Here is a 13,050-nt window from a genome sequence, read left to right on the forward strand (position 1 = left end):
TCTCATTTCAGGTGGAAGACCCACAAATGGCGCAGGTGCCAGCTCGTACCATGGTATGTGCGCCAAGACAGTCCGGGAGCACATGAGACTTGTGGACCTGGGCTACAAGCAAGAGGTTAGACCCTTTGTTTCTGTAATTTAGTCCTTAGAAATCTATAGCTGCACTGGTGTGAGAAATGCCTAAAATTTTAGTCATTATAACGTAATATTAATTTATCTACCTTTATGTTCATCAGCAAAGGAAAATACTGAATGCTAATATGGCAGGGTGAATCATAACTGATATTTGTCAAATGTTTTACTCATAAAATATCGGTGTTGATTTACTTTGAAATATAGATACCACATTAGTCACTAATTTTATATTTTTTGTTCAGTTTTTTTCACCATCCTTACTTGAATCAAGTTTTCATAGGTGTTTGTAGAAAGTATGTTTTCAAAAAGAAGAAGAAAAGGATGGCTGACTTTACATACTTCTTTTTGTAGAAAAGCTGTAAATTCACCTGTGAAAATGTGACATTTTTCATGGTAAGGATGTGCAGACATGTTTATGAGTATATCCATTAGACAGAAATAAAGGGTCTTGCACCCTGTGTTTGTTTGAAAGTTTAGGGTTGGAGAACCCTACAATAATTTTCATCTGAGAGGAAATTCTGGAAGTCCTTTATTCAACCCTCTACCCAGAGTAGTGCCAGTTTCAAAGTTAAATCCCACTCAGACTAGAACAGGTTGCTCAGGGCCATATCTCAGTATGTCTGGAGAATCTGTCAGCATGGAGATCCTGCAGCCTCTCTGACACTTGCTCCCTGATGCAATTTCTGTCTGTGACCCCTCACCCTTTCCCTGCATATCTCTGAGAACAGTTTGATTATCTCTTCTCTATGCCCTCAAATTAAGGTAGTCACAGAGAGCAATAGGAGCATGACAGATGCAGGACTTTGCATTTATACAATTAAAGTTCAGTGCCAACCCATTTCTACAGGCTGTCAAGGTCCTTTGAATGGCAGCCCTACCTTCCAGGTAAGTACTGACTGCTCAGACTAGCATTGTCCTCAAACTTGCTGAGGATGCTTTCTGTACAGGTTGATAAAGGGGCTAAACAGAATTGCTCCTGGAATTAACCACTGAGGTGCAACACTCTTAACCAGCTGCTGGCTGGGCTTGGAAACCACTGACCCTTTGAGCCCAACAATCCAGACATTTTTGCACCATTTCCATTTCATAGCAAATAATTTTTGCATCCAAATACAGTTCTACTCTCACCTGTTTTCATAGAGAATGCAGTGGTTTTAACAGAATTGTGTATCTGTTAAATATAGTCAGGAGAAGGGTTTTTAGGATGCAATTCCTTCTTACTGTGTAACAGTAATTGAATTGCTTTGAACTACTAGTCAACCTTGAATTCCAGGAAGGTTTTTCTCCTTTGCCAGTTTTTGAGTGCAAACTCCTATCTATTGAAGCACTATTTGCTCAGCAGATTGTAGCATTCCTGAGCAAGGACACTGCTAACTGCAGAAGTGAAATGTTCAGGTCATTAACTTCCTTGCACTATTAAAGGAGGTTATGGTATACTTAAAAAAGTCATAGAGTAAATCTTAAGCTAGTAGCTCCTACCGCTTACTAAAAAAAGTGTTACAGGAGATCAATTTAGGGCTTACCACCTGAAGGCATTGCCTGAAAGCATTGAAACCTGAAGGAATTGCCTACTAACACAAAAGACTTCTGGCTGTGGTAATTATTTCAAAGGTCTATCACAATGCAATCTATTTCTAGCAGCTATGGAGGATACATTCAAATTGCACACTGAAGAAATAAGATTTCTGTGTTAGACAGAAGGTAGGAGTTCAGATAGTACAAAGTGTTGTCTTCTGTACTTGCATGGTAGTACCTAAATCTCTTGACTTTTCCTCAAAGCCAGTTAATAAGGAAAGATAGCTAATTGTACTGCATGCAGATTGGGTTTTATTATTCCTGTCATGAGAGATTCTTTTTTTTTTTTTAATGTAGCTCAAATCATGTGCAGGGCACACACATATGGAACAATACATGATTTTGGAATTACTGGGCATGCAGTTTTCAAATCTGGTAGAACAGTCTGGCAGAATTTCTCTTTGGTACTACACAGAGTTCGATCTTTTGAAAGATGATATATTCAAACAGTAATCTTGTTCCTACAAGCAAATATAATGGTAGTAGCTCTCTAGTGTAATGTGATAAAGTGGTAGGATCAGTAATCGTTCATTAGGAACCCCTGCTGCAGCTAAGCCTGAAGAAAGCAGGTGGTTTTGATAGAATCCTGTCAATAATTCTGAGATAAACCATTAGAAAGGAAGATTTTGTTTGCTCCTGTTTTTTTTTTAAATATATGCCATGTATAAATTTTATTGTAGAATTCACAGAACTAGTTATTCAGCTGGACAACCAAAGTTCGTTTGTGCCTCAGTCCAAATATCTAAATATGAATCTAAATATTGTTTAGGCTGTTGCAGTGGTGAACATTACAGGGACACTTAAAGACAGAGATTTTTTTTGCCCAGTATTTTTCCCATTTATGTACGTGGTGTAAATTAAAATCTAAGTTTCAAACACAGATATGTTATGTATCAAGTCTCAGTGTTTTAATACCTCACAATGTGTTGAATATATCTTTTAGTTTTGTCCTCAGTAATGTAAACTGATAGCCTGGAGGAGCTAAATAAACTAGTACAGCTTTTCCTTAGATTGAGACAAATAAAATATTTTACCTTTACAATTAATATGATTTGGAAGTAAAAGTTGAATTTTTGTAGAAAAGTAAATTTCATTTTGGAAAACACACTTCTGTAATTCTAGAGATTATCAGTTACTTCACACATCAGAAAATTACATTTTGAATGAATAGTGTTCTTTGTTTGTTTAATGTAGGTTATTTTCTACACAGGGCATCAACACATTCCCTTTCCCCTCTTACATTCTGAATTCTACCATGAAAATTGTCATGTGTGAATTTTTAGCAAAACACATTATTTTGTTTGGTCCCCTGCACAAGAGTTGATTTCATGCAAAGTGCTAACTGAAGGGAGATTGACCTGAGAGCAAGCATCTGTCTGACTGAGCTCTACCCTGGACAGCATTAGAAAGATTTTACTGGTTTCTGAAGAAAGATTCTGGAAGGGGTTTCATCCCCTCTCTCTGCTAATTTATGTCTCCCTCCTGCATACTTGGATTCTCATAAATAAGGTTTCTACAGGCCATGAAAAACTTTGATTGATAATATATCATTAAAAAAGTCTGTACTATAAATTATTTATTTGAATAATATTTTATGATGTAGATACAGAAAGGACTGAGCTACTACCGTGCAAGTCCTTTTAACCACCCCAAAACCAGGAAATGCTAAGCACTGAAATATCCATTTGGTATAACATTCTGATATTGCATGTATAATTGCTACTGGAATGCAGATATTTTGAACAGCACATTTAACTGTTGGTGATTTCTGTAAAAATATTGATCATATTGTTGACATAGTAGCATTTCTTATTCAATAGAGAAAGAGTTCTCTTTCAAATTTCTGGAACTCATGAATGTAAAAATCACACATTCATTCATCTGTTCGTGCTAATTTACTTTTGATGACAGAGTGAAACAATAATCTTGTAGAAGTAATCTCTGCCCTTTGATATCCTGTGGATTGTCCTTTCATTTCATGTCAATACTCAGTAGAGCAAGTAATTGCATTCTTGTATGTGGGAAGAGTTCTCAGTTCTCTTTTTCAGTGCTAAGGGATGTTGCCATTGCTATCAGCTTGTCCTATTTCTGATCTGATGGCCCACGCACAAACACTACAGTGTATCAGCAAATGTGTTAAATAAGCAAGAACAGGGAAAAGGCATATCTGACCATGCATTCATTAGCAGTTTGTTTTGAACAAAATAGTCTGTTACTGTTAATATTTTAGTTAGAAAGATAATTAAATTTGAAGGAAAAAACTAGAAGTTAGGAATCATTAAAAGTGACTCATTAGATCTTAAGAGTCTGTAACTAGAGCATATGCATGCCTTGCTTTATATCACAGCTTTACTACTTACACTTCCATTCTTCAGCTTTTTTATCACATTTGGTCCTTCTTGGCAAACGAGATACTTGGGTGAATCATAAAATTTAGAATTGTGATTCATTGTTAAAGACAGCTCTGTTTCTATCTGTCTTGTATAATGAAGGTTTTGTTACAAATCATGTCAGTTTTAATGAGTATCACAAAACTGTAGCTTGGGTCAAAGCAGGGGAAAGAGAATAAAAAGGTTTGGTGTTTTCTGAGTCTTGTTTTAAAAAAAAAATTTCTTTAATTTTTTTAGAAAAGCATGTTTGTTAGCTATTCATGCAAATAATGGGCGAGCATTTATATCTAATCTTAAGCATAGTAACATAGCACTTAATATGTGAGCAGCAAATTCATTGTTGTAGGCATGAACTTTATTTGAAGAAGGCAGGTAGTCATGACAGTTGTGTTGAATTTCTATGATGAATGAAAATCTGAAGCTGTTATCACTGATAAAATGCCTTTTAACAGTACCTTTTAGCAGAGGAGGAATGTATTACAGAATTGAAGCAACTTAAGACTTCTGTCTTTTCAAAACTCTCAAGAGACAATGATAGGTTCATCAGCAAGTAGTTTAAAACTTCCTTTTGACCTCAAGAAAAAGGAAATATAGAAATATAGAAAAATATAGAAATGTTTTCTATAATATAGACTAGAAATATAGAAAAATATAGAATACTTTCTATATAGAAAACCCCCATATTTTACTGCAACATTTATGTTGTGTTTATTTTCATAAGCTGTTTCTCAGTTAGCAAGAGTAAGTTGATCAGATGTCTTAATGAGTCACCTGAAACCCAGGAGGGAGATGCACAATGTTGGCAATTACAAAATACCTCCCACAAAAAATAAAAATGAAACAACTACAACCAACCAAAAACTAGAATGAGAAAGTAAATCCTCAACAAACCCAAGCTACTAATATTTGATGGGGCAGTGAGAGAAATTAGGGTTAGGGGTGCTGAGAGATATTACTTTGTATCTTTAAGGCTGGCATTTATTAGCTCATAGATCTAATTTCAGATTAGTAGTCTGCTCAATGAGATAGAAAAATGAAGTTTGAAATGGTGAACAACTTAGGCAGGTATGTGTTATGTTATACTATCTTATATTGATGTTAGTAAACCTCAGCTTTGATGACTTTGAAGAAACTTAAAAACACAGTTCAAATCCCTTTGAAATTGTATAGGAAAACCTAGGAAAGTTACTAAAATGGCTTGTTTCACCAGTAGCTCCTTCAAATTTAAGTAGGGTTTGTTGGACGGCATCCCAATGCTAGTAAAGAGGACATGTAGCAGATGAGAAGCTTGAGTGCCCAAACTGCAATAGCCTAATCCCATCATGATGTATATGGATGGATGCACATGGTAAGACCTATCCCAGTGACCGAAAGAGATTTGCAGAAGGATGCACAACCTGCAGTCCTTGCCACCATGAATTTTCCTCGGAGTTTTGTAGGAGGATTGGGGTGAAAATTGTGAAAACTGTCAACATATTGTGAAATAGAAAGAGGAAGGTTATTTGTAAATTTAAATAGAAGTTAAAGTAACCTGGCTGTCAGAGAAAATGCCTGGATAGCCATACTTGATGTCACTGGGGACTGGCCTTTATTACAGACCTGATCCCGAGCTCTTGTAATTCTTCATTCACAGGGTGTCTGTAGACTTATTTGAAAAACTGAGAATAGGAGGAAGTTTCTCAGGATGGCCATTAGCACACGCAGAGGCCTTTCAGGCTTCTTTGTGCCACAGGGAGGCTTGGAGGCAGAACCTGTGGTGAAAAGCCCTGTCCTCCATCTTTAGTCAAGCAGGCCTCGCTTATGGAGATGGGGGAGATTGCTCTTGTGGGAGTTTCATGCCCTTATTGAAAGTACAGAAAAGAAGACAAAATTATGAAAGACTGCTGCTCTTCATGGAGCTATAAACTATTATTTTAATGTTGTTAAGACTTAACAGATAAGAGTGCCCTATTGCCTAGTTAATGTTTTAGTCATTGCAAAGGACAGTGGTCAACATCAGGATTTATACTGAAGTAAGTAGTTGGACTACTGCTCAAAAGCAGTGTTTACATGAGTGGTTTTTTGTTTGGGTTTTTTTGTTTGGTTTTTTGGTATTTTTTGCAACACAAGAGCCGGAATCTCCAGACAACTTTATTTTGCAGAAATATATTGTTATTCTCTGTGGAACATATAGAGCGCTTTATGTTCCACAGGCTTGTATTTTCTCAATATTATGGGCATGTGCTCCTGCTTAAGATACTTCATGGTAGAAACATTTCATCATGCAGTGTCTAATCTGCTGTGTCCCACAAAGGGAGAAATAAACATAGATGAAATCACAGATTAGGCAACGTGGATAGAAGGTGTAAGAAAAGTTAGTGTCCTGAAATAATTCTGGTTTTCTAGAATTGAAAAAAGAATGTTTTTGTTGCTAAAAATACTGAACAATTAAAAAAGGACATAGAACACCTTCATTTATGAAGTAATTTTTAGGTATAGGGTCACTGAATCTCACATCTCAGTGAAATCTCAGTGAAGTATGCTAATGATGTTAACACTGGAAAGGTTTTTATATAAACCCGCACATAATATGACTTGTTAAAATGCAGTCTCAGTATTTAATTATGCCAACAAAAAATATATTAGCCTGTAGTCCCCTGTGGGGACTTGGTGGAAACAATGCTGTCCAATAAAGTTTTAATTACATCAGAGTCCTTTGTCTAGAAAATTTAGACTGCCATTTATTTCACACCCTTGTTCTGGGAGATAGTGATTGTTAAATACCAAAGCAATTTTGTAAGTGAAAGGTTTCCATGTTAAATTTGATTTTTCTGTTAGCTGTATTCCTGTTTTTTCACTTAATAATCGCTTGCATTTAATTCAGTAAAAGAGGAACCGAGCTCTTTCCACTTACTGCTAATGTCTGTAATAAATATAACAGGGTTGTATAGACAAAATAATTAGCCTGTCATGGTATGGCTTTATAGTAGTTGAAGACACTTCTCTGTATAGTGAGTTAATCATCAGTCTCAGTAACTTCTACCAAATATAATTAAAGAACCACAGGTTTGATCAGAGAAGCAGGGGATGAGTTTGCCCAGATTGGGCTGTGAATGGAAAAAGTAACTCCACTAACAGTAAGAGTATTTCAGATGTCAAGACAGTTAGCTGGCCAAAATAGTGTATTAATGGAATTTATACAGTTATCAAAATCCCTGCTTTAAGTAATAGAAAAATACCCATTCTTCAACAGTCATAAGGAGTATAAATCTTTCACATTGATACTTGAATATGAAGAATAACAGTAGGAAAATAGAATATAGAGCAAATTATCCAGGTCTTGTCAATTAGATGTAACATGAATAGTTATGGACAGGCTGTGTAAAAACTAAGATTCAGGAATTGATATAGTATGCCAAGCTGTCCTCTAATTTGTGTTGTTATTAAGGTGAAATATTTAGGTCTCAAGAATGAAGGTTTCCTGCTTTGATTGCTACAGTACAACTGACAGTTAATCTGGAAAAAAACCCAAAGTGTTAATCCTCAGGAGAGCTTTTCACCTGGGTCTGCCTGATGTAAATTAAATGCATTAATATGAGTATGAAAAAATTTATGACAGAGTGGATATCTGCACATGGAGTAACGTTTAATAACTAGGAAAGATGAGGGAAAAAAATATTGGCTTTAAAAAAAGCCAATTTAGCTAGAAAGAAAGGATGTTCATCCATGAACGATATTTATGTCTTGTCAAAGGACTAGGTGGAGAAGCAGTATGTTGAATAGGTATTAAACTTTTGAAGAAAGTTATTAAAAGTTATTGATTAATTAGTGGACCATCTTTTAGCCCTTGGCTATAATGTAGTTTTCATTGCTAGAAATAGTGGCCTGTAGCTCCCTGAGGACGCAGTGAAGATAATGCAATTAGTTTTGCTGATGTGTGCACATGTCAAAGTCAAACTCAAGACAGAGAATTTAGGTTTGACCTCTGTTAATTTCCACATGGTAGAACTAGTCTGAACTATGTTTTTTCCTTGGGGAAACTGATGTGTGCTATTAGCAGAGAAGAGTATCTCAGAAGAATCCAACACCATAGCCTAAGCTTCTATTGGAAGATAGTAGTTTGACTACTATTGTGTTTTTCCAAAATATTAGTGTAATTGTAGAAATACTATAGTATGGATTTTCAATTTTTAAATATTTGATTTTGCTCATTGAATCATTATATTTGAAAAAAAAAGACTTCCTCATGTAAACTACACCAATACTAATAGGGGTTGACAGAATAATTGTATTAGACAATGTGCAGCTGGACTGTCCTCCAGTAAGCACAACTTAATGCAGTACTGAGCCTATTACAAACATGCTGGCAGCCCTGCTCCAAAGGGCAGTCAAGGATCAGGGAAGTTGTTTTCTTAGCATCCCAGAAAAAACAGCACCACCACCCCTGCCCCCGCTTCACAGTATTTTACCACATACATGATGCAAAAACAATGCCCTTGGGACCTCTGGATATGTTTTAGTAGGCACACGGTCTCGAAATGAACCATGTGGGTCATCAAGTTCAGCTTCCTACAGTCATCATGAGGAAGAAATTTAGTTTAGAACTAGTCAGATAAAAAAACTTTTTTCAGAAATCATAGGTTGCTAGACCATTACAATTACCTTAGAGCAATTAAAAAAGTTTCCTCAGCCATTTTTCCTTTTTTCCTCCTGGAGGACATATTCATAGAATCATAAAATATCCTGAGTTGGAAGGGACCCACAAGGATTATCAAATTTCAGCTCCTGGGTCTCCACAGGACAAGCCCAAGAATCACGCCATGTGCCTGAGAGTGGTTGTTCAAATGCGTCTTGTACTCTGGCAGGCTTGATGCTTGGTGACCAGTCCCTGAGGAACCTGTTTCAACTACCCTCTGGGTGAAGAACCCTTTCCCAATATCTAAACTAAACTCCCCCCGACATAGCATCATGCCATTCCCTCATGTTCTGTCACATAAAAGAGATGGGTGCCTGCCTCTTTGCTTCCCCAGTCATAGGTGATTTTCTGCTTTATTTTGAAACTTTGCATCCAAACTCCCTTTTCTCCAACAGTTGAAGTTGATTTTTTTTTAAATTCACACGCTAATAAAACAATTATTGTATGCACAATTGAAGTGCTATGCTTAAATTATAGAATGTGATCTAAAAAGTTATATTCCCCCATATGTATACAGATGCAATGCTACTGCAACAATTATTGACCTGAATTATTTCACAGTCTTGAGCTATGGCATCTACTTTGCGCTGTCAGATGCCAAGAAGCATAAATATAATTCTATTGTGTGAACAAACAACTAGAAGTTTCCAATCTTATTACTGTGTAACAACTTTTATGTTATTTTGGGAAAGAAAATAAAACTAGGTTTACTGAGGCTTATGACAGAAAAATAGATAAGCAACCATGTTTAAAAAAATACACATGAGAAACAATAATAGGGCATCGTTGACTTTGATGAAGGGATAAAGTGCCTCCTCAGCAAGTTCGCTGATGACACAAAGCTGGGAGGAGTGGCCAATACCCAGAGTGCTGTGCAGCCCTTCAGAAGGACCTCAACAAGTTGGAGAGGTGGGCAGAAAAGAATCACCTGAAATTCAAAAAAGGTAAAGGCAGGGTCTTGCATTCCATGTACCAGCATAGGCTGAGCACTGACCTGCTGAAAAGCAGCTCTGTGGAGAAGGACCTGGGGGTTGTAGTGGACAACAAGCTATCCATGAGCCAGCAGTGTGTCCTCATGGACAAGAAGGCCAATGGTACCCTGGGATGCATTAGGAGGAGCATTGCCAGCGGGTCAAGGGAGGCGATCCTGAACCTCTACACATCCCTAGTGAGGCCCCATCTGAAATACTGTGTCCAGTTCTGGGCTCCTCAGTACAAGAGAGACATGGAGCTCCTGGAGCAGGTCCACTGGCAACAAAGATGATTAAGGGACTGGAGCATCTCTCTTATGAGGAAAAGCTGAGGGAGTTGTGCCTGTTCAGACTAAAGAAGACTGAGAGGGGAGGGTATGAAGAGGCTCTTCTTGGTGGTGCCATGTAGTAGTACAAGAGGCAATGGGCATAAACTGGAACACAAAAGTTCTACCTGAACATGAGGAAGAACTTTTTTATTCTGAGGGAGAGCGCACACTGGAATGGGTTGCCCAGAGAGGTTGTGGAGCCTCCTTCCCTGGAGACATTTGAAAGCCTTCTGGGCACAGTCCTGCGCAATGTGCTCCAGGGGATTATGCATGAGCAGGGAGGTTGGTCCAAGTGACCTCCAGTGGTCCCTTCCAACATTAACCATTCTGTCATTGTTAAGGACTATATTAATGAAACAGCCCTATTCTTATGTTCCAACTGTTTCCTTTTGTGTGACCTGAAATTTCCTTAAGGAACTTTTTTTTCTTATTAAGTAAGTAGTTTTTATTCAGGACATGGCTATCCTGTTCTAAAAAGTTGTACCCTTATTGGCTGATCCTCCACTCCCAGGAAACATGCTTTGTTCTTCAACCCTTTTTCAAGACTAAAGAAGAACTGAAGAACATCAGGCATCAATAGTTGTAAGCGGTTAAGAAGTATCCAGAATTCAGCTATGCTTCTAAATTTTATGTCTATCCCTTTTTCTAAAATACATTCTGCTGGTAAAACTTTATAACTTATACACAATTCAGTTCCTTAAAATGATATTACAAGTTTTTTAATGTCTGAGATGTAGGCTGTGTCTTTGTAAAGCAGTATAACACATGTGGATAACATGGTGCAACCTTTATAATATTTACAGTTGTCTGTAAGATTTTTCTTCCTGGTAAGTCCTTATAAACTAATTTAAACAAAATCTCAAAAAAATCGGAAATGTCAAATGTATTCATTCAAGGTAAAACTAGTGGCAAATATTAAGTTTTTATATAGGTATTCTGGGTTTCCAGTGTGTTTTTGTGGTAGAATATTGTTGGTTACTAAATTGAATAGAGACATTCATACAAAAAATGCTGAATTAGAATCCATCCCTTTTTGCTTCCAGCAATTACTTGTCGCAGACAAGACGGAGGACAAGCAGACATCAGTGAGTGCCTTAAATATGCTGGCCCATTACCATCCTTAACACAGATGTGCCAGATTCCCTGCCAAGATGATTGTCAGTTTACGAACTGGTCAAAATTTTCTCCCTGTAATGGGGACTGTGGAGGAGTCAGGACAAGAAAACGCACTCTTGTTGGTAAGAGTAACCAGAAAAATAATGCTTCTTTTATTAATTATTAATACTGTTTTGTTTAAAACCTGAAGATTTCTGAGGTTCCCTTATGACAAGCATTTGTCATAGTGGCAGAAAGCAGATGCAGTGTCATGCTTTATACACTGTTAGTGAAACAGCATCCAGGAGAAAAAACTCCTGCCATATGTCAGAGACTTAATTATGAGTAAGTGGCTAGAGAGAAGATGGGGAACACAAGATGCCAAGATTTTTTACAAATGTAGTTATATATTTCATAAATTTCTAAAAAATTTCAACAGACAAGTCAACAATCATCTCACCTTAACAGGATCGAGTGTTAACCTACTTGCCTTCCTCTTCCCACATCTGGACTTCCTTCTTGGATGGTGTTTTGGTGCATTTAGAATCATTATGGCAGCTGAATGCTTTTCAGCCTTTTGCTATAGACCACTGTTTTCAACCTTAAACTTTGGTTTGCCTCTTTTGAACTTCTTAGCTGCAGTCTTTAATGTCAGATTTATGATTAAGCCAGTCCTTTCTCTGGCTGAATGTTTGCTCTCCAAGTTCTTTTTGTTCTTTGTTCTTCCATTGCCTAAATCCAGCAGCGCAGATCACCACATGAGGCAACACATTGCCTAATTTTCTGCCTTATTTCTTGACACAAGTACTAATGCTCTTATTTTGTGTCCCATGAAACTTCTTGAGGTTTTAGTTAACAGAATAAAAAGGTTTTCCAGTGATGGCCAAACCCTTACCACAAACTTTTCCTTTTTCCACATAATAGACACCGTTCCACTTAGAAACACATTTTTTTCTTCAACTTGTTCTTAATTTGTTGGTTTGTTTTCTTTTTTAAATTATTGTTTCTTCTGCGTGAAATGAAAAAAAAATGCTGTGCTTCTAAATTATAATTGAAACCTCAAGAGTGAGCCTTGGCCTCTGCCACGCCACTCTCTGCCAATTAGTCTGTATTGTCTGCTGTGGAGGAAAGCTAGCTAAGGGGGGGTGCCCATTAGCAGCATCAGAAAGAATGTGATAGGATCCAAACCCTATCCCCCACTCCATCCCCCTGTAAATCAGACCAGTGGACAATGAATAATTCATGAAATTCAAGAAGCCTCACTGTGACTGACTAATAATTCCAGTAAACTTTATGCCAGGTTTGCTTCCACAAAGAAAATAAAACCCCCATTAACAGTATTTTTTTTTGTTTTTTAAAGCAAGAAAGTACAGATTCTCCTACCACTCTAATAACACTTTGTGATACTTCCTGTCTTTAGCTGTAACCCCTTCAAACTTGCTAAGACTGTGATATGTGCTGTGGTGTATTTTCTGTGGCAATGCTACAGAGAACATGTACAATGATATAGGCTAACATGTAAATCTTGGAGTAAATTCATAATTATTTCCAGAGAAAAGGAGGAGGAGAAATGCACATTTAATGAGATGTTGTGTTGTCAGAAGAATGATAAACTTTTCTTGAGGTACCTGTTGTCTATTCTAAATAAAGGCAGTAGGAAATATAAGAACTAAGGATACTGCAAAGTTGTGTCTAGTGCCTTGTTTTGAATAGCAAGGAAAATGCTACAGAATATTAATTATATCTAAGTAACAAACCTTTTTAAAACTACTTTTTCAAAGACTACTACATTAATTTGTATGAACTGTCTGGTATGGAAAGGAAAACTAAGCAAACTTTACCAAAGAGATGATTAAAAATAGTTTTAATGGGAAGGGGAA

At 36.9% G+C, this 13,050-nt stretch overlaps 1 protein-coding gene across 1 annotated transcript in view; it reads left to right on the top strand.

The window, feature by feature from the left end:
- The window catches only part of THSD7A (thrombospondin type 1 domain containing 7A), a 234,630-nt gene that overhangs the window by 177,920 nt on the left and 43,660 nt on the right, over positions 1-13,050 (top strand). Inside the window, exons 12-13 of the mRNA XM_064676429.1 lie at positions 12-115; positions 11,119-11,313. Of these exons, the coding sequence (XP_064532499.1) occupies positions 12-115; positions 11,119-11,313 (299 nt within the window). The remainder of the gene's footprint in view (positions 1-11; positions 116-11,118; positions 11,314-13,050) is intronic.

Source organism: Pseudopipra pipra, chromosome 1, assembly GCF_036250125.1.
Source record: "Pseudopipra pipra isolate bDixPip1 chromosome 1, bDixPip1.hap1, whole genome shotgun sequence".
Taxonomy (NCBI): domain Eukaryota; kingdom Metazoa; phylum Chordata; class Aves; order Passeriformes; family Pipridae; genus Pseudopipra; species Pseudopipra pipra.